Genomic DNA, 21,867 nt, shown 5'->3' with positions numbered 1-21,867 from the left:
AGATTTTACCAAGATCCATGTGCTGTCACAGTGCTTACCACATGTGGAAGAAAGACTAGGACAAGGAAGTGATGTGGATAAATTATTTTTAAAATGTCTGTAGTTCTGCTTAAACATGTGAATGCTGATCATGTTTTGTGTCTGTGTGTGGTACCAGGACACAACAGGATACCCATTAAGCACAAGGGTCACTTAGGTGGTGACACTAGTAGGATGCAGAGATGCCTCAGCTAGGAGCAAAGAGGCTAATTTTAAGAAATTGAAGCATTGTTGTGGGCTTGCTGGGAGCAGTACTGGTCAGGCTGGATGAAGGCACCATCCTAAATAGGTTCTATTGGTTTGGGGGCTGTCATCTCTGTGGTGGGCAGATGAATCAACTGGCTTTTCTCAAACTTAGGGAATAACAATGCACTTCAGATTACCACATAAACACTCCTTAAGGTGTCCACCCCACAATTCAGGGTGCCCAGTCTGGGTTTCTCTTTCAAATTCTGCTATGAAGGAACCTTTCTTTCTCTTTGTTTACCACACTGCGTTACTTCCACATTTAGGTACTGAAGTTACGTGTCTAATTTTAAGTCTTTAGCTGTCAACTGCATTTGTGAAGACACATAAACAGTTACTCAGAGTTCCATAGTTTTAATGTAATTGGAGTGATACACTTTGCATTGGAGGCACTGTAGTTATTCTTCCTAGTAATAGAGACGTTACCTGGTATGGTTTGGAAAGGTAGCTGTTAAGCATCCTAGAGATTGTAGAGATCACTCAGAAGGGTTATATCGTATCTCATTGCTTTGTATTAACCCAGTTTTATGCTTTGAGTAGTTATATTCAGAAAATCAAATTTCTGCAAATCAGAACACTGATAGTTCATATCAGGGAAACTGTACTTACAATACATGGTGGGGTAACACATACTCTGTTTCCCAGAACTTAGTTTTACCATTCTCAGATACGCACTGCCATGTTATATGACTAAAATGTCAGTTTCCATCACATAAAGTAGATAAACTGTACTAAAATCTGTTTTTTCAGCATTATATAGGGAATTTTGCTGGAGATAACAGTGTGAATCAGAATACATACTTTTATCTGACACTGAACAGGTTGCCTGGAGAAGTTGGTGCCCCATCCCTGGAAGTGTTCAAAGGCCAAGCTGGATGGGGCTTGGAGCAACCTAGTCCAATGGAAGGTGCTTGTGGCAGGGGGACTGGAACTACATTATCTTTAAGGTCCCTTCCAAACCAGTCTATGATTCTGTGTCTGTCAGACAGTAATTTAGAACTATGCAAAGCAAAGCTTAATGATAGATTACCCAAGCTGTGCACTCTTAAGCAAATGCCAGCAATAGAACAAGCATGCTACCTGACTGTCTGGGCTGCAGTGTACTATAAGATGGTTGCGAATACGTCCGTGAGATGTGCTTTGTATTTTTTTTTCCTGATTGTCACGCCATAAGTAAAAAGTACATATGTGTTCTCTTCTAAAATTAGAGATGCTTCAGCATAATGGGATCTTAAGACTAGTAATCAGGGCTGCAGGTGAATTAATACAACAGCAAAGTTTCTGCTTCCCACTTGTGTAGAATATTGTTTATATTTTGTTCTCCAGTCATCTGCCTTTAGCACTGTGTGTCATAAGGACTTGTAACTTCAGTGAGCTCTGAGAGACTACACGTCATGGTAACCTGTAGAGCTATAATGTCTTCTGACAGTTTTGCTTAACATGAACAGTATGAAGCTATATACTTTTAAAACCAAGTGTAATGTATGCTTCCTTTTGCCATGTATACCTGCTTATCTAAAATTCTGGATTTTGATTAGTGAATTATGAAAATAAATATCCATTGCCATCAGTTGAAAATCTTAATCACGTTTTTTCAAAGGCAGAGATAAAATGTGTAGAGCTGCATTGGAAGAGGAAGATATCTGCTGATATGCTGAGATTACTGCATATCCTGTGAAATACGGTATTTAAAGTAATTCTTTTATTCATCAGTGATACCAGAAGTAGCCTCCCAAAGACGAGAGAGAGGCCAGTCATATCACACAGAGATGTTATGCGAAAAGACTAACTGTACTTTGTTTTCTTTTGGGCTTTTAAGGACACTTTGCAGAAGTGAGAACACTTCTGAGAATACTGTTTGGGTTTTTTTGCAGAAAAAGAGAAATCATACTTTGGGTTTGGGGTTTTTATGTTGTGGTTTTTGAGTTTGGTTTTCTTTTTTCCAAAATTGTCATTTAGGCAAAATTCTGGATAAGGCAATTTCTAGCTTTACTGTTACTTGCTTTTAAATTCCCTTTATAGCAACTGTAAGGCTTCTGTTGCCTTACCCTTTTTTATTTACCGTATCTTGTGTAGAACTTGTTGATTACTGTGAAGGCTTCTACTGCGTTTCCACTTCCTAATGCTTTCCAGCAGTTCTGCGTACATTTGATGCAAGCTGAAATTAATGTATTAAAATTACAAGGCTTTCTGCAACTGGTGGAGATCTAAGGGGCATTTTAGGCTAGTTGTCAGCTTTTCATGAGTGTGAAAGTTGTAGGTTGAATAAGAAAAAGTGGTAAGTAACTTCTCACTTGGTGTGAGTGTTGTTATGTGGGAATCAGACAGCCTGCAGCAAATCCACGTACTGTTCTTGTCAGGAAAGGAGACCTGAGCTCAAATGCTTTTTCTTTTATGTAGTCTATACATTTCCCTACCATTAATTCATTCCAGAATGGCCAATTGAGCACAGTGGTAGTGGTTTTAGGTAAATATCTTAGTGGCACAAATAGTCCCAAACTCTTTCTCCAAGCACCTAACTCATTAAGTCATTCTGTTCATCACTCTGAAAGTGGCGTAACCTCTTAACTCAGCAAAAGCTACAGATATGATTTATTGATTTGCAGTTGAAATTTAGGCCTTTTGATCAGCAAGGGTCTCTGAAGACAATCCAGTCCTTGTAATGATGTCACATGAATGCTATTCAGTGATGGCAGTTCAATGTCAGCATGCTGTAAAAGATCACAGTGAATAATATATAACTGATACTCAGCAGAGCTTTTTTTTCCAGTAGCTATTTTAACCACTTTCAAATTCTTTGAAATTCAAAGTCACCTTTAAAAAACAGCAGTTACTGACTCTCTGTATATCTTCTCCAAACTCAAAACAACAGCTGTTGCATTTCACTTAGTTCTTATATAAATGAGGATAAACGTGTGCACATTACACTTGTGTAAGTTCAAAACACTATCCAACAACTTGCAGAAGATGTGATTGTGTTGTTCTTTACCAGAAAGCAGTGCTGCCACCCGTTCTTCCCATCACCATCTGCCCAGTGCAGTAAATCTCCTTTGCCTAATTCATGGATGACCTTTGAACAAACAGCCTGAACAGATATTTGTATTAACATACTTCTGCAGTGCAACTCAGATCTCACAAAACTACCGCCTTTTTCCTCTTACTTGAAGAGACAAATAAACCTGTCAACTGTATTTGGCTTTCTTTTGATGCTTACTCATTTAATTTTTCAGACTCTTTCCTCTTTTCCTCATGGCATTTTACAAGCATCTGTATTTAATTTATGTGTTCATGTTATCCTGTGTGGTTCAGATTACCATCATCACTATTTAATGAACTTCTTTGTATAATCCATAGCAGAAATTAAAAAAAGTAGGATTTAATCTTGTGCATTAGTTGTTTGGCTTTGTTTTGCTATTTCATTAATACTGGGCTTGTATGGTTTAGAAAGAAATCCTACGGTGTGTGTTAAGGAGACCCTTGTTTTATAAATATTATACCTGTAGGCATCTGATGTAGATGTTTGAGATGTTAAGATGTGCAACTTGCAAGGAAGCAATGCCATGAACCTTTTTGTATCAGCTATAATACAGTGTACAGAGTATTTGCCTGCCTTTGTAATAGTAAATGAACATTCTTTTCTGTCTCGTTTCTGCTATGAGATGGAAAATAATCTTAAAGTTTTACTTTGTTTTCCAATTGTCCATGTCATGGTAACTGAAAAAAAAAAAAAGCATACAAAAGTGGTTTTGATACTTCTGTAGCAACCTGTTCATTGGTAAAGGTCATCACTGAAAACTGAACACAGAGCTCAAAACTACAGAAAAAGAACAGAATTGAACAGAACATTTCAGTTGGAAGGGACCTACGGTGATCATCTAGTCCAACTGCCTGACCAGTTCAGGAAATAAATTAGTTCTTTAGCATGATGATACAGATCAAAGTCAAATATAAAAAGCTATAAACACAACCCAGGGATAATTTTTTGGAGGTGAATTTATCAATTATTTGAAGGGGTTAGAACACTTATTGCTATTTAATCACTCTAATATTAAATTGGCAGAGGTTTATGGTAGACAGAAGAAGGACATGCTAGTGGAAGTTAACATATCTTACTAAAAGTAAAAAAAATCCTTGTTTTATTAGGAGACCATTTACCTCTGGATGAGTTGTGATAGAACAAGTTGTTTGCCTGTGTGGTTCTTAAATGTCGCAGAGGTTTTAGTGCCTTTGCAAGAGATGGGTGAGGAATTACGTACTGCAGCCGCTTAATGTTGCTCCACATTTTCTTCTCATCTTGTGTGCTGTGGTTTAAGCTATGCTCCTGCATACAAACATTTTGGTAGCTACATCTTTTGGTAGCCTTCAGAATTCACACTAGTGCTGCTGATGAGTAGTAAGTAGTCTGAAATTTCAGGGAGGGTTGAGATGTTATTTACTGTTGTAGCTGAGTTCAGGCATGCTTTTGTCCAGCATGTATAACATCAAGCAAATAAGTAAACAGATATGCAGCTTTAGGTTTCAGAAATACCTGGAATACAATAGGGAAGACAGAAATATGATTTATTTTTTTCTGAAGGATAAAATGCTCACAGAGTATCAAAGAGACTATGATAGAATAAAATACAGTTACATTATTATAAATGGTTACGTGGTTTTAATAATAGGGATTATTAAATAAATATTTAATTCATAGTTTTACTTATAAATATTTTAGCTGTTAAATGAGGAGATTAAATCTCCTTGTGAAGGCCTAGTAAGTGCTACCAAGTCAGCAGATCTTGCTCATTTGCTCCTGTTTTTTCCTTCATGGTTTGAGTTAAAACAGTTGATGTTAAAGGTGGGGTTATTCATAAAAGCTGTGCAAGGGCTAGGATCTGGTCTCATACCCATTTTTCAGTGATACCATGCAGTGACATTTTACAGTGATATCATGCAATGGTGGCAGTTATTTATTAATTAATTATTTTCCCAGCAGTCAGTAAGGAAGATGCTGAACAGGAATTAAAATCAGGAGGTCTGGTACATTCATGCAACTTTGTTTTTTTTTTAAACTGGCCAAAAGCCTTTGGGAGAGTCCCAGAGGACATGAAGGAAACTGAAAACTGAAAAGAAAACTAGCAGTGAACCAAGATGTTATAAAGAATAACTCATAGGTCTGTCAAGCTGACTTTGATACGGGAAAGAATAATGAAAAAAAGAAATTAAACAAGGTAAAGGAGGCAACAGCAGCTGATACTGATTATGGAAAACATACAGGAAATGAGCTGGATCATTTTAAAAAATATGTTCATACATTTGTTTGCTAGAGGTAGTAGTGTTGATGCATATAACTTATGCCTCTGTAGGGTGTTTGTCTTATTTCTCCATGGCATCTTGGTTACTAAATTATAATGACAAAGTCAGCAGAGTAGTCACTATAAAATGGGTGGAAAAGTGTTTACAAGACTGGAAAACATTACTGAACAGGTTCTACAAGCAACATACAAATTTATTTACGTGACATTATCAGCCTGCTAGGTGCTTGGAGTACCTAGGGTGGGGACTGATGCACCCTTATTGCTTTTTATTACACTCAGTTTCACGTTACTCTTGTACCTACGCTTACCTGTCACAGGCTCTTTTTAGTTTTAGCGATTATTTTAGTTTAACCCTCAGCACAGTAACAGCAGGGCAAATGGAGGTATTTAAATTCCCCCTGCAAAAGCAAAGGAGAGTCCAAGGCCTGGCTTTCTGTAATAAAGCTGTAATTAGCACTTGACCGTGAGATTATGCAGTGGCTCCGGCGCTGGGTGGAATAGCTGGTGCTGGCATTGGCGGAGAGGAGGCTGCCAAAAACCTCGGCATGGATTGGCACCTACAAAGTGCCCGTCAGTTTATTTATGTTCCTAAGCTGACAGTCACTCAAAATAGTTCGGGTGGCTGCCTTCTGCTGCTGAAGAAATCATCTCCCTCTGGATATTTTGTTAGGAGGGAAGGGAACAATTAGTGAATTGCTGTTTATTTCCAGATTTACAGATAAGCTTTAGGAGACCATTCGCATTTGTTATAGTTTCTTGGAAAACACTGCAACATCACAAGGAAAGGAAGACTGTATAGTGTGGAACCTGAAAATACCGAAGATATTTTGCTCATGAAATGGCATGTCTGGCATGTCTTTAAAATGACAAGTTTAAGTACACAGTTGTTTCTATCTTAATAGTAACTAATGCACTTTTTTTCTTACAGCCAGCAATCAGCTGAAGACCTTGCAAGAGTACCTGCAAACTCTACCAGCAATATCTTGAATCGGCTGTTGCTCAGTTACGATCCCAGGATAAGGCCTAATTTCAAAGGTTTGTCAGATATCCCAGCCTTTTTTTTCAATCTTTGGAATTTAACTGTTGTTGTTTGCACACACAGAAAATTTATGTAAAGATAATATTCACAACCTAAATTTTAGGTTTTGGGTTTTTTTTGGTTTTTTGTTTGTTTTGTTTTTTTTTTTTAATGGAAAATTTCCTAGATAGCCTGAAACTGCAGAAAGCATTTACCCTTTTGAGCTGCAAGGTAACATGTTAGGAGTTCATCATCATAACAATATGTGATGCTTTATTATTATTACTATTATTTTATAAAAGCTTTTTAAAAGTAGAATAGAACTTTTAGAATAAAAATTTTAAATGTCTTTTTATCCCTACATTCTCGTTAGACTTTAGTAGTATCTCTGCTTCACAGTATTCTAAAACATCAAAATTCTCTGCAGACATCCTTTAAGGTGACTTTATAAAAATTGGGATCAGCAGTATCACTGCTTAGAAACCATACAGCTATTAAAATCCCTTAAAGATACGTTAGTAATACAGCTTATATACTTTGGGATTTCAAATGCGTTCTCTGCCTTTAAATATCTCCCTTGTATCAGATGATGTAGGAATCTTCCATGTAGGCAAACATGATTTCCTTACATGTGCAGAAAAGGTTGGAATAAATATTCTCTGCAAAACCTCTAACAACTCATACAGCTGTAAGTTACACCTTCCAGGAATTAAATTATTTCCCTGCTGGAAAAAGACATAGACAATTTCATTATATAACAGACATAACTGATGTAAATAAAGTCTTTCATTTTAAAACTTACATGTAATTATGTGTACATTAAAAGATACCTTGTTGAAGATGTCCCCGCTTATTGTAGCGGAGTTGGACTAGATGACCTTTGAAGGTCCCTTCCAACCTGGACAGTTCTGTGATTCTGTATTTTAACATGCATATCAATAGTATGAGAAATTTGGAAATCTATAAACTTTATTGTGCTTTTGAAGAGACCATTTTCAGATGTTCTGTTTAAGTTTTGTAAATGTATTAATCTCAGTTTCAGCAAGTGTCCCACTTCTTTCATATTCTCTGTAGAATCATATTTATGTTTTCAGCACTGAACCTTGTCACAAAGAATAAATGTCCAGCCCCTGCTTTACCTGTTCTTCAGCATGATCAGCTTGAAATCACAAAGCATGTTGCAGATTTCTTTATATTTTTGATAACCCTGCTGGCAGTCTGGTAAGAATTAAGATGGAAGGAAAAGGGAGGACATGTAATGTTAACTTACAAGGAGGTGGAAGAAAAAAAAACATTTTCTGACAAGTGGTTTGCCCACGTTAAAACATTCCTCACACATCAGTGAGTTTCTTGGATGGTACTTCCTATTTAAATCTGGAAGAGAAAGCATGCTCCTGACTACTAGTGATGTCATGGGTGCTCTGTCACACGTCGGGCATTAAATAAGGTAGTATGTGTATTGCATAACCAAAAGTGTCACACTTAGCTAGTCTGATTTTAAAAAACCCACCACAAACTGGTTTAACTGGAAAAAGCGAAATTTCGTCTTAGTCATTTTCTCATGATTCAAGAGAACAAGTTTGAATTTATGTATTAACTGTACACCAAAATATTTCATGCAGAGAAGCAAACTGTTAGATGAGGCATATATTACTTTGTACTGTATTTGCTTACTCTGTCAAAGTAGTCTTCATATATTCTTATACCTCTTTTGTTGCTAAAAATAGGAAGAAACCCACTAAATGAAGTATTTGTAACAGTGGAAATGAGATCAGATGCAGGCATCTTGTGTACATACTGACACTCTCAACATATAGGTGCTAAATAAAACTAGCGGACCATAATTAGTTCTCACAACCATCAGGCCCCTTCTCCTTGCTTCATGATAACTCTCTGTTAACACCAGATTAAATGACTGCCAATCAGTTCCCCCAGGGTGACAGAGGGCAGATGTAGCAGCTGTCACACCATCCCTCTTCAACTACAGGAATCCTGGCTGTGGAAAAGAGGAAAAAATCCAGGCTGTCTTAGTATCTTCACAGCTGCTGGCTTCTAGAAATTTTTCTTGGCAAATTCGTAACCATTGTAAAAGGGAGCAGCTTTCCAACGCTCTTGCACCGAGTCTAGATAGCTGAAAGCTGCATGCAGTAGTTTTTATCTGACTGTATTCATACTTTACGGTTATGTACTTAACTTGCACAAAGTAGCCTCTTACAATATAAGTAAATGTCTGATCGTAAATCATAAACGGGTAATTTGGGATGATAGATCATCATTATGACCTTGACAGTTGAAAGTATGTGCTGCCAGAAAAGTGAATTGCCTCTGTCCATTATGCTGTGTGCAAAAGTAATACTGGACTGTGCATTCTGTGATAACAGAAAATCATGGAATTTGAAAATTATTCAGATTTATGATCTGTGAAATGCTTTAATCTTGGCACTCTGGACTAAGGATTTTTTTTTTCTTTCTGTTTTCTTATCACTAGGTTGAGAATTTTTGTGATTTCTGTTGGCTTTCAATGGATATAGATTAAACCACAGCTTTTGAAAACTGTGTATATACTAACTTGATGAGATAAAGTTGTATGACTGTATAAAAAAACATTTCACATTGTGGTACCAGTAAAAAGGAGCTTTAAATGAAGGATAACGTGCCTTTAATGGATTGTATAGTTCACTCAAAATCTTTTTTTTTTTTTTTTTAAGGAATTCCAGTCGATGTTGCAGTCAACATCTTCATTAACAGCTTTGGGTCAATTCAAGAGACAACTATGGTAAGACTGAAATGAAATTAACATAGCACACGTGGAGATTTTCTTCTTAAATTAAATTTCAGGCTGACGATTATGAACTATAAAGTAGAAAGGATTGTTACAATTGTAGATACTGAGAACTGAGTTAATGGGGTTAGGGATAGACTAACTGTGCTCTATGCCATCAATCTATTAATCTATTTCACTCTATATTTGTCCACAGATTTTTATAGCTTTTAGAATCTGATGTATGTGAAAGGAAATCCATGGTTTCTAAGATGCAAGAAATACATTTATTTCCATAAGTTATTAAGTTCAGGGGAAGAACACATTTGGTAGTATGAATCAAATAATCATCCTGAGAGTTAATATGTAGGTTGTTTTGGATATTACTAAAGAAAATACCAGGACTGTATGAAAGAAAAAGAACAGACATGCATAAGGCTGAAGCATACGGGTTCTCTGTTTTATGTAGATCTGAGGATAGGAGTAAATCATGGAGGGATAGAAGGAGGAGGAGTGAAGGAGTACACCATCAATGATCATACTTTTACTCCTGTTTATTTACTGTGTGACAGAGAGAAGCTGAGGAGTTTCTGAAAGTGTGTTTCCAGTTTGGTCAGAAAATTTCAAAATGTCAATAACAACACCAAATAGTGTACATTACGATTTTGACTTTTTTGTTTCTTTAGGAAATAAAATCTATTTCAAAAGAAGAAATCATTTCAGCAAAGCCCTTTCCGTTATTTCGGGACTTGAAGATCTTTTTAGCAATGGTATTTCCAACAAATACCATTAAAAATATTGCCATAAAAATGTATTTAATTGTTGAAGGTGTTCTGAACCGATCAGAATTTTTCTTTCCTATAAAAAAGAGGGGTAGACCATGTCTTGGCAGTATGTGGGAAACCACAGACAGGGCATGCACTCGGTGGGAGTTCTGAGATGCTCCCTGAGCATCCCAGTTAGAAATAACTGGTCATCTGCTGCATCCAAAGCATTGATGCAGTTCCCAAAATCAGGCTGCTTTTTTAAAATACTATGACTAAGGCAGCATTCCTACTCGTAATGGCATAGGAGCATAAACCATAATACGGCTGATAAATAATAAAACACTTTTTGTTGGTGGTGGAAGCACCCACTTAAAACTCAGAACCAGCTTACGTGGTACCCAAAGACATTTCACTAGGACTGTGGAGCCACTCAAAGTTAAACATATGTGATGGCTGAAACAGCTTTTGAACAGCTTGGCCAGAATTTTCTGTTTCTGGAACTAAAAGTGAATAAAGATTTAGATTTGATTGCAAATGATAGTAAGTCAACTAATGGCATTAGTGGGAAGTGACATTGAAACAAAGAATGTAAGTGTGCCAAAGATACCTTGAGATTTATTTCTGAAAACAAAAGGGGGACTGAAGTTTAAAGAGGGGCAGGGAGGAAGAGCAGGAAAGTAGGAGTGAGATAAGTGTCTAAGATGGCAGGTATATTAGGCCAGATGGCCCTTTCAAGTTTCTGAAATTTATTGCATGCCTTAAAAAGTGACTTTTACAGAGGCTTTTTTACAATTGACCCAGAAAATAGTAACAAAACATGAATAGAAGAGGTGTGCTTCCCCCCCAAAAAAAAAAATTAAGTACGCTCTCTATAGCAATGTTTGCCTGCCTGTCTGTGATTTTCTGATATGATCACTTACAAATTTGCCAGGATGTTCTTTAAGTCATGTTCTCCTCCGTATTTCAGAATTTCAGACATGATCCTTACTTCAATTTATGCATTTAGATTTATACACCCAGCTGATCACCATGATAGCTCAGCATGTTTATGTCAAGTTTGGATTACTTCTTGGTTGCCTTAATGTATCACTGGAAGCACTAACAAAAGAGATGGTTAATCTGTTCTCCCATATATAACTTGGGAAACTTTTCCTGCTGCAGTGGGCATTGGGTCCTGTGGACATTCAGGAACCACTGCTTTCTTGGGGGTAGGCTGGTACTTGTCTTCAGATGGTCTGGGCAATGCAGCAGACAGTAGAAGCGAGTCCCTTAGACTAGAAAGAAACTTCTGCTTCTGGAATCACAGAAAAAGTGTTTCCTGGAGCTGAGATGCCAAGTCCGTGAAGGATGAGGGGCCTCTTGCATTCAGAAAGGAGAGATGTTTGCAGGCAGCAATGGAACTGCTGAAAAATGTTCCGTGGTGCTGGAGAGGAGCGTGGCTGGCTGCACTGTCTGCATCCCTACTGCCTCTGGCGTTGGTGTGAACCGAGGAATATGGATTTCTTGACTGTCTTTAAAGTTACCAGAAGGTACTGAACTGGTTGGAGTGGTGTCATTACTGACACCAAAATTTGTGAAATAGTGTATTTCTGAGTCTTTCAGTCGATGAAGTCTCATGATGATTCTTGGTTCTGTAGCCACTTCTGGCTATAATAGCTGAATTTATAGGTTTTCGCAAAATATATCTGTGGGGGTAAAGCATCCTCTTTTAGCCATGCTAAAGGGATGATTCCTTCTTCTGGGTGATGGAAGGGTGGGCAAGAATAATCGTGGGTGACAGGTGACTGGGAGTGAGGTGGTGGTAGAAGGCCCAACAAACCAACGTGTAGAGTGCCAGTGAGGAAAGGCCGATCAGCATGCTAATCTTCTGCTGTTCAGAAGGGTGTTGAAAGAGATCAGAAGGAAGAATCTTCAGCAAGATATTTCAACATCGACAAGTTGTCAGGTATCGCTCTCTTAGAGCACTCTCAGAAGCAGCCAGCTCTGGGGTTAATGTCTGGAACTTCTGACTAGTCAACAGGCTCCCACAGTGTCCCTCGCCTTAACATCGTGGTGGCTGGTTCTGATGGTTCTTCATGTATTTCAGGAATCCCACAAAATTATTTTCAATTACTTTTTCCTTACTGTCCTTTTGGTCCCATGATGATTGCATTCTTAGCTGTGCAGCTGGCTCGTCCTCAACAAAGAGCAGAGATTGCGTCCCACTGAAGTAGAGTCTATTTAGCTTTAAGAGGGAAAGGAATTTCTTCATCGAAAACAGTTGACAGGTTTGAAGTATTATTGTTTTGAAGCAAGACAGGATCCATAGCGTGGATCCTGTGCCCAGAAGCCTGTATTGCTTTAGTCAGTCCCTGGTGAAGAAACTGAAGGGCAAACGTTTGCTCTGTGCCTAGAAAGGGTAGTCTTCATGTTGTGTTGGTGAATGCTCACAAGAGAATTGTGACTTTTCACGCATGTGTCAGACAAGTTACCTGGGAAAACTAAACAATTTAACAATTAGTTAAATACAGAGAGAGTAAGAATTTGTACAGCTAAAATGGAGAAGAACTTATACCAGAGCTGCTACCTTCCCGTGAGCTTCCTTTATCTTGAATCTGTAATTTGTTTTCTTCTAGCTCATTAAACTACTTGTCTAGGATCCCCATGCTAACTCTGCTTCTACTTTTGCAGTTTTTGGTGGTTTTTTTTTAGACTGCAGATTTGTGGGATAATACAGTGATTATGTCACATTTAGCAACTGTTACAGACTGGATCACCAGCCAAGGATTCCTAGGGACGGATCCTTTCTGGTATAAAAACCTAAAGGGCTATAACATTTTAGCTGTGCTGATGATCTGATCCTCTGTGTACAGAATCTATATTCAAGGTTTGTACATGCAGCGTAATCTTTCTTCGCTGGCTGAAATGGCAAAACACCACTTTCTCTTTTTCCTTTACTTTAAAACCTTGCAGAAAGGTCTGTTTAATATTTATGTATATAAAGGAAAACTCTGTTTCATTATTTTAATATTAAAAATGCTATTTTCTACTTTATCAAAAGACAGCACTATCATGCTTCCTTTCTTTGTATGAGTGCAGTTCGTGTAAAAAGGAGCTTGTCTGGCCACATGCCCACTGTTTAGTAGGCTGCATTTGAAACATTTCTTAGAATGCCTCCCCTTTCAACCTCCCTGAAAACAACTTGCCTTCTGTTGGAGTTTCATGGGAAAAGAAAGCCCTGTAGAATACTTTTGTGATTCTTTTTACCTGCCAGGTCCTCCTAGCTCTAATGCTGATGAATATCTCTTCCACCCCCCACCCCTAGTTTCAGGCTTTTTAATTTCTATTTGACTCTCCTTTATTATAGAATGGCAATCATTCTGCAATATTCAAGAATGTTTGTCAAATTTATAGGAGAAAGACCATGTGCTTCATGCAGACAACTTCTTCAGCCCCTAATTGTAGTGCACATACTGAATCTTAAAATTCATTGCCCAAATTTGACAGGACTGGTCGCAGACTTCTTTCGAAATAGATTTATACCAGATCATAGTCTATACTGCTGCCAGGTGTTGTAATAGTTCATATTCTAAGAAGCAGCCCTTCTGCACGTCATCGTCTGGCTAGCCACAGTTTTGTATCCTGACACCTCTTGGCTTCCTTGTGCATTTTCTTTATTGCCTCAAGTATGCGGTGGATTTCCTCTCCATGTACCCCCTGTCGCAAGTCTCTGTCAGTTCGGTAGGTCTGAACCTGCTTCTTTTAGGTTAACGGGATTTGTCTTCCATTGACTTAAATAGGAACAGAAATAAGTTCTTAAGACGTCACAACATCCAGTTGTTTGCTATATTTAAGTTCATTTGTGATAGAGCAAGAAAGAAATTAAAACAGCATCCATCTGATTTTACTTCCAATTCTTATTTTGCCAGTGCATTCTGCTTTTCAGTGGTGTAAACGTCTCCTTCTTCTAAATGGGTAAGCTGAGGGCAAGTGTTGGATGCTGGTTATCATTTGCCTATGGCTTTGTGAGGGCGTCCTGTTTTGTTTATGGGAAAATTAATTTTGGTGTGATGAATAATGTGATGGTTGTGGGCACACACAGTATGCAGTATTTATCTCACATAGTTTAAAGTAATAGTTTTCACTGAGACAAGAAGTGCATATGGAATGGGATCTTCAGCGAGAAGCAAGTAAAGTAAATTTTCAATTATATACTTATAATTGAAAAGATGCTTTCTGAGATAATGACCTGAATTCCCTCCTGCTCTGAAGCTTTTCTGTGAGAACCTTCCAGTACGAAGTCACTTCATATTAACAATTATTTTATATTTCTTGTTTACTTTGGCAAGATAATATAGGTCTTTGTATAAATAAGTCAGACCGCATATATTTTTTCAAAATCGGACTGCCAACAAGTAACATGTCTCTCAGAACTATGCATATTAATAAATATCATCTCAGTTCTTTCTACTTCATTTTGATGCTTTGCTCCTCTTTACAATGCAGTAAGGAAAAGTATTAGGCAGTATAGTGTCATGAAGAAATACAGGGGCTGATCTGACTGGTGGACTGGGCACAGGAAAGCGGGCCCCGTATTCCAATTACCAGGGTAAATCATCAGGGTAAATGATTCTGCGTGAGGTCTTAGCCAAGTGCACTCCATCCTGTTGAAGTCAACATGACTGTCTCAACATGGCACTTGCTCTGGACTGTAAATGTACACAATGTAGTAAGTACGACAGAAGAGAACTCACGTATCAACAGAAAAATGTGTAAGAATGCATTAATGTGTAAAATAACTAAAATTTGTTTGGTATGCAGAATACATTGACAAATCAAAAATATGTTGAGGACCTTCACTCACAGATTTCTAGCATTTTGCTATAAATGTAAAGCAGTAGCAGTGTTTTCACTGCTCTGAAAGCCCTTAACCTCAAGGTGCTTTGTGGTGAGTGAAAAAACAGAACGCACCATAGAAGACAGCTAAGAAGACTGGAGACAGACGTTATCTTACATATAGAATTTTGGTTTATTTGGGGTTGGTTTTGTGCTTTATTTAAACACCACCTTTATTCATTTTCTGTATATGATCTGCCTACTTATACATAAAAAAGAGGCTCTGGCTTAAATGTAAATGTAAAAAGCAAAAAAGACTTAGAGGTAGGACTGAAAAATCATAACTGACGTACTAGGTCAGATTATTCCTTTGGATGCACACAGCTTTCAATAAGGACAGAACGTGTGCGGGTATTGTTTTGCCCCGAGACACATGCTACTCCAATTGCCAAAGGCAAAATTAGTGCATGGCTCTACTACTGTCCACCCTTGATCAAGAGTCCTGCTGAATCCAGAAGGAAATTTCCTCTGCGTAACGCCTTTTTTTGTCTCTTTGAGACTTATTCTGTGTCTGCTTTCCTAGATGCTCTTTCAGTACTCGTATTGCAAGCTGGTACCGGTTTTCCTCAGTTACCAGCACAGTCCCAAATCACTGTTACAAAGTGTGAGGCTGTATTCTGTGTGTGCAGTGTAAAATCTGTGATCTACCTGGTCCGTTTTCCGCTTTTGCAGGGTGATGTTTTGCCATCAGTGTGCCAGTTAACCAAATGGGGAATTAAGCTGGAGTTTAAACTCACAGGATGCCCTGACAGGAGTGAGATCGTGTCTGCTGCTTGCAGCAATTGAGTGGAGCCAAGCTATCGCCTCCCTCTGCCCTGCTGCTTGCTTTCCCCATGCCTAGAAAACAGGGGGCTGCTATCCAGGGCATGCAAAAAAAAATGGTGCTGGGGGAGACCATTTGGTCCTTTTTTTAAAGAAAGTTACTATATTGAAAAGATGAGTAAGGCATAATTACCTATTTGTAGTAAAGGCTATTAAACTCTAAGATTTATGTTATTTGAATAGCAATTACTATCTTTGTGGTAGAAAAATGAGGGCATAAATTTTTTTTCTTTTCGGAGTCTGATAGAATTGTTTTCTTTCTCCATGGGTTTTTGGCTAGACTTTTGGCTAGTCTAATAATTATTTATTCTTCCCATCAGGATTATAGAGTCAATATCTTTCTAAGACAGAAGTGGAATGACCCCAGGCTCAAACTGCCCAATGACTGGAGAGGTTCAGATACGCTGACAGTGGACCCAACTATGTTTAAATGTCTTTGGAAGCCGGACTTATTCTTTGCAAATGAAAAAAATGCTAACTTCCATGATGTCACACAAGAAAATATCCTTCTTTTTATATTTCGGGATGGAGACGTCCTAGTCAGCATGAGGTATTTTATGGATGTATTTCTGCTCCTTTTTTAAATTGCTTGATATGAGATATATGTGCTGTGTTAGACTTAGTAACGTAATACAGTTTATGACTAATGCTTAGGTTTATATGACAGTTTGTAAACAATACTACAATAAATTAAATGTGTGTAAAGTCAGATGAAGATATTTTAAAGCATGTCAGTTGGTAGCACAGCAGGTACTTGAAGTGTATGTATGTTTCTATGTCTTGTTAAGCTAACACATTAAGTAAATTAGTATTACTAGAAACAAAGTTTAAACCATTTTGATAATTGCTTACATTCCTGGAAGCATAATGAAATGGATAAGATATCCGAAGTAAAGACATTGGCAAAACAATATTATTTGCACACCCGTTTGAATTTCTATGTCATCTGAAGAAAATTATGTTTACGTACTAATGATATAGGGAGGGGCAGAAATTAAAAAATTTTTGAATATAAATGTTTTGTGGAAGTACTGGGATATAATCCTGATTAAGTTCTATACCTTACTGGATATGGATTTTCCCAGAAGACCCAAAAATAGTTTAATTTCGTTGCAATTATGCATACCTTCTTGTGGTTTGACTTGGTTTATCAAAGGTATATATACACCATGCCATAAAAACAGTCATCCAATGAAAACAGCAATTTGGGTGGTTAAAAAGGATCTTATAGTGAATTACAGATCTAGAGAGCTTATAAACACAATGATTTGTAGAGATTATGCTCAATTTCCTAACGGTGAGTGAGTTTTCTTCTGGTTTAAACTGGAACATACTGCCCTGATACAGGAAAAATGATTACCCAAATATACTGCGATATTACCATTAAGAGGGAACCACTTCTGAAATTATGGTCACGTGAGCTATTTCCTCCTGGAATAGAAGCGGATAGAATAAGAAAGAAGATGGGAGAGTCTGGGGGTTTTATTGTCCATTCCAAATCAGGAGGAGAAAACTCAGTCACAAGACTTTTGCCGACAGTGATCAGAACAGAAAATATATTGGGCAATCAAAGCATTTCATTTGGCTTACTCTGAAGGTCCTGGTTCTGATCTCAGTTGTTTCTGTAGCAAGTTTTGAAGTCTGTAGGTATCAGTATTTCAAAATTAAGAAATCACTTTCAGCTATAAGAGAAACTTCCCATTTGGAATAGAAAATGTTAAATTAAACATTGAAACTGTTTTTACATATTATTCCAGGTTGCATCTATTCCTAAGTGACCTTATTTCAGTCAATAGGTTAGGTTTGAACATCGAGTGAATACTCATAGAAGTGTTTATAATCGAAATAATCTTCTCTGAAAACTTCCGAATAACAAAACCAAATTCAATAGTTTGAAATTATTGTTGTCCTCCAAAAATATTCTGATGATTTTAATAATACACTGCATTCATAAATGGTACGTGTGCAGGTAAGATTAAGTTTTTTGAGGCACTGTGGTTTGGTGACATGCTACTAAGATTTTCGTTTCTTAAAATATGTAATTGCTTGCCTTGTATTATTAGTTTACAGAGATATTATCGCATGTAAATGAAAGACTCTCCGGTTACCAAATTACATGAATGACAAAATGCATGTGAGAGAAAGCTCTTGCCTGCATAAATAGTTGAGAATTAGGAAGGTGCTCACATGAGGGGAAATAAGCAGTAGAGTCCCACGGAAAAAATTTTTCTGGGTCCTGTGCTGTTCAACATAAATCATCTGGAAACCTGTGGATTGACAGGCACTTCTGATGATGGCAAAATATTCAGGATAGTAAAGATAAGAGACAACACTGAGAATTACAAAATAATGACTAGGCGACAAAGTATGAGATGAAATTCAAAGTAAATAACAGAAAGTTATACATGTGGGAAAAAATATTTTAATTATACAGAAGAACTGATTGGCTTTGAGGTGGTTATTACCAGCTAGGAAAATGGCCTTTGGGTGATAACGGCCAGTTCTCTGAAAATGTCAGCTAACGGCTCAGTACTGGTTGAGAAAGTGAATTGACTTCTGGGAAGTGTTAGGGATTAAAGAGAATGTCATGTCACTATAAATTCATGCTATACATGCATCTTGAATACAAGGTGCAGTTCTGGTCTTCCCACTGCGAGAAGGCAGGTGAGGGTGTATGGGATGTATTAAATGTATGAAACAGCATCCTTTATAAAGAACGGCTAAGCAAGGCAGACATTTTTCACCTTCTTTTCCAGGGAAAGAACTATAAGACAGGCTCAAGATAGGTAAAAGGAGATGATTAGAGTGCGTGCAGCTTAGCTATGGCATGCCTTGCTGCGGGATCCTGTGCATCATCGAAGTTTAAACAGATTCCAGAAAGCAACTGGAAGCAAAGCAGCTTCTTGGAGGGAAAAAATGTGTTGAGGTCTCTTAAATCTGAAGCATCACTCCTGGTCCAGGAGGCCCTTGAGGTGCTACTTTTGGGAGGCAGCTAGATATCTGGCAAAATACAATTTCCTGATTGCTGTAGTCTTATATTCTTCTTCAGGAGTCTGCCATTGGCCACTGCTGAGACAGGACTCTGTTCTGTGTGGGCCTTTGGTTTGGTTATTCTTATGACCTATATGTATTTTGTCTTGTATTAGTAGGTCTCTAATTTGTGAACTACTGTGTGTTTAAAACTCTCCGTAAATTTTATTCTCAGAATACTGGAAATAGCTCAATTTCAAACTGCTACTTATTATAACTTTAATGAACTTTTTTCTGCTCTTTTAGAAGCTGGAAATACCTGTGATTTATTACTTTTTTTTTTCCTTATTGCCACATACTGCTTACATGGCAGCTGACACTGTTTTAAAATTCCATTTCTGTATTTCAGATTGTCTATTACTCTGTCATGCCCTTTGGACTTGACCTTGTTTCCTATGGATACACAGCGCTGCAAGATGCAATTGGAAAGCTGTATGTAAATCAGTCTGTGCATAAAAACAGTTGCCTTCTAGGCATGCGTCAGAATCCAACAAAAATTTATCAATGCTGTATTGTTCATGTCAACATTTTTAATGAATCTTGAAATTAATTATCACTAGTTCCTACTAACATACATTTCGCTATCAAAAATGTTTCTTAAGGATATGGCACCATGCACTCTGGTTTTAGCTTGTGCTATCAAAGATAATGACAACTGATAGGTTTTATAAAAACACTTACAATAAACCTAGTAAAATGGAAACACGTATCATTTGGAGAAAGACCCCATAGTTTCTCCATGTAGTTTTGACTGCCAGAACCTGTGCTGCTTTGTAGACTGTTGGGGTCCACTTTATCCCCTTGCATTGATGGTGCGTGGTATTGCTCGGAACTTTTGATAGTGTGCTGAAGGAAAAGGATTTGATGCTGATACATTGAGAGCATTAACTGTGAAACCTTTTGAAAGGGGTTTCAAGATGTGTTGTGGATGTAGTCAGGCATCTTTCCCTTACCAATCCTTCCCTGGTCTGTAGGTGATTTGATCATAAGATCATAAGAAGGGGAGGCCAACTCTCATCTCTGACAGGCTTCATACCGTGCTGGAAGTGGCAGACAAAATGTTTCTGAAACCTGTCTTCTCTCCTGTGCCCCAAGTACAAGGGTGCCTACTCAAGTACAGCTGTTTCCCAACACAGTGATCCCTGGTGATCCCACGTACGTGGTAATGCTGTTTTCCTGAGTAAGGACAAGTGTGAAGCAGAGAGGAGGAGGGTGGCCCAGCCCTGTAACACAAAAGCTTCATTCAGCTGTTACTCCACCAGGTCTGGTGGGGAAGGTTAGGTTAGAGAAGGGAAAACCAAAGCAAAAAAAGAGCAAGATTAATCAAAGCTGAGCAGAGCAACCCAGTGGGGTTAATAATAACGATGATATCAGAGTTTTACAATTTAGGTTTTGACTACCAGCATTTACTTTTAGAATTGTAGTATGTCCATAGTAGTTTTGCCCATCACTAATCTGTGTATACATTAGCTGAAGCAAACTCTCATGGTAAACCTAAATCTGTTTGGGGTTAAACTGGAATTACACAGTAATATTAATGGAAGTTTGCTCGAGCTTTCTCAGTCTGGATTGTTTTACAGGCATTGCAAGGTATAGTTATTCAAGGAAGAACTAGTCATAAAAAATTTCTCAAAACCTTTATTTAAACAACCTTATAGTTTCTCTCCATGCTAAGTTGGTATGTTCAAATTCAGGAGGAATTTGCTTCTATGGAAAGACAGTGTGCACTAAGCTTCCTTCTACCTTTTAGTTCCGTTGTCACAAGTAAGAACGGTACCCATGACCTCCTGTCTGTCTCTCCAGTTCCAGCCATGGGCTTGCTTTTCCTCCTGGCCATTGGCAGTTTAATTCTACTTCAGTTATTTTAAAATCAGTATTTTGTTTTTAGTTGCTGGATTTCCGAAACAAAAAAGGCCATCAGTTTTTACTAAGCTGTTCTTATATCTGCAGTTATGATCTACAGTTCTACACATTCTCTATAGGCAAAATTTTCACTGTCCAGTAATTGTTATCATAAAGGGTCTTGGCAGTTTTGTCATTTGCTGTATGTTGTAAGGAGGTGGGACTGATTTTATGAACAAAACATGAAAGTAACTAATTGTTCTTTATCTTCCATCACGAAGCATTGAGACATTGTGTTTTTTATTAAGTTGTTGTGAATCTTAGAGCAGTTAGATTGTGAACAGCTTACCTTTTTTAATTGCAGCTGTTCAAAGACTAAAAAAACCCTGTCTAGTGCCTCCAGAAAAAAAATGGTTCTTTAAACATTTTTCAAAGACTTTGACTTGCAAAACACTGCATTCCAACTCCATCTTTTTATGTGTCCCCATCTCTGTTTCTATTTAAAACACATTATCTCTGTTTGAATTAAGTTAATCCTTAATAAACAGAAGGTGGCAGAAAAATGGCATGTAAAATCACGATTATTATTATTATGCATATTTGAGCAATACTGCTTTGTGCTTGAATATTGTTAGCTTGACTGTCACTGCCTCTCGCTTCGTGGTGGTGTATACATCACAGTTTAGACAGTCAGATGTATGCTGAAGTCTGTCCGTACATATGAGATCATGAAGGCACTGAACTGATTTTAGTAGGACTACACCTCTACTTAAATTCCTGGTCAAGTATTTCTTGAACGAGAGTGCTTTCATGAATCAGGGCCTTTAACCTGAAAAAGCTAAGCGGAAGGTTTGTTTTACACAAAACCCAGTATTCATTACAGTAATTGTGTTAATAAGTTGTTTTGAAGTTGCTAGGGCTTGTGAGTGCTGTTAAAGTTCAGTATAATTTTCATGCTTTGCTGAAGTAGAGTATGAATGAATATGGAGGCTTCAAAGCTGTGGAAAATAATGGAGCTTTGCCTTCTTTGTTTACATGGTAAAGACTGTAACAAAAACCTTTTAATTGGTGTAATATTGTTGGTAATGTAATGTTCCACCCACCAAGTCCTAATCTGGGCTTACATTAAAATTCAGCTGTGGATTATTTCATTTTTGTATTTAATTCTCT

General features: G+C 37.6%; 1 protein-coding gene across 2 annotated transcripts in view; it reads left to right on the top strand.

The window, feature by feature from the left end:
* The window catches only part of GLRB (glycine receptor beta), a 52,064-nt gene that overhangs the window by 6,936 nt on the left and 23,261 nt on the right, over window positions 1-21,867 (top strand). For both annotated transcript variants that reach the window (XM_056326796.1, XM_056326795.1), the window contains exons 3-6: window positions 6,511-6,617; window positions 9,309-9,376; window positions 16,146-16,375; window positions 19,205-19,287. In XM_056326796.1, the coding sequence (XP_056182771.1) occupies window positions 6,511-6,617; window positions 9,309-9,376; window positions 16,146-16,375; window positions 19,205-19,287 (488 nt within the window). The remainder of the gene's footprint in view (window positions 1-6,510; window positions 6,618-9,308; window positions 9,377-16,145; window positions 16,376-19,204; window positions 19,288-21,867) is intronic.

The sequence above is a fragment of the Falco biarmicus genome, chromosome 1, assembly GCF_023638135.1.
Source record: "Falco biarmicus isolate bFalBia1 chromosome 1, bFalBia1.pri, whole genome shotgun sequence".
Lineage (NCBI taxonomy): Eukaryota > Metazoa > Chordata > Aves > Falconiformes > Falconidae > Falco > Falco biarmicus.
The sequence above is the reverse complement of the archived record's forward strand: the minus strand, read 5'-3'. Positions and strand labels throughout refer to the sequence as shown.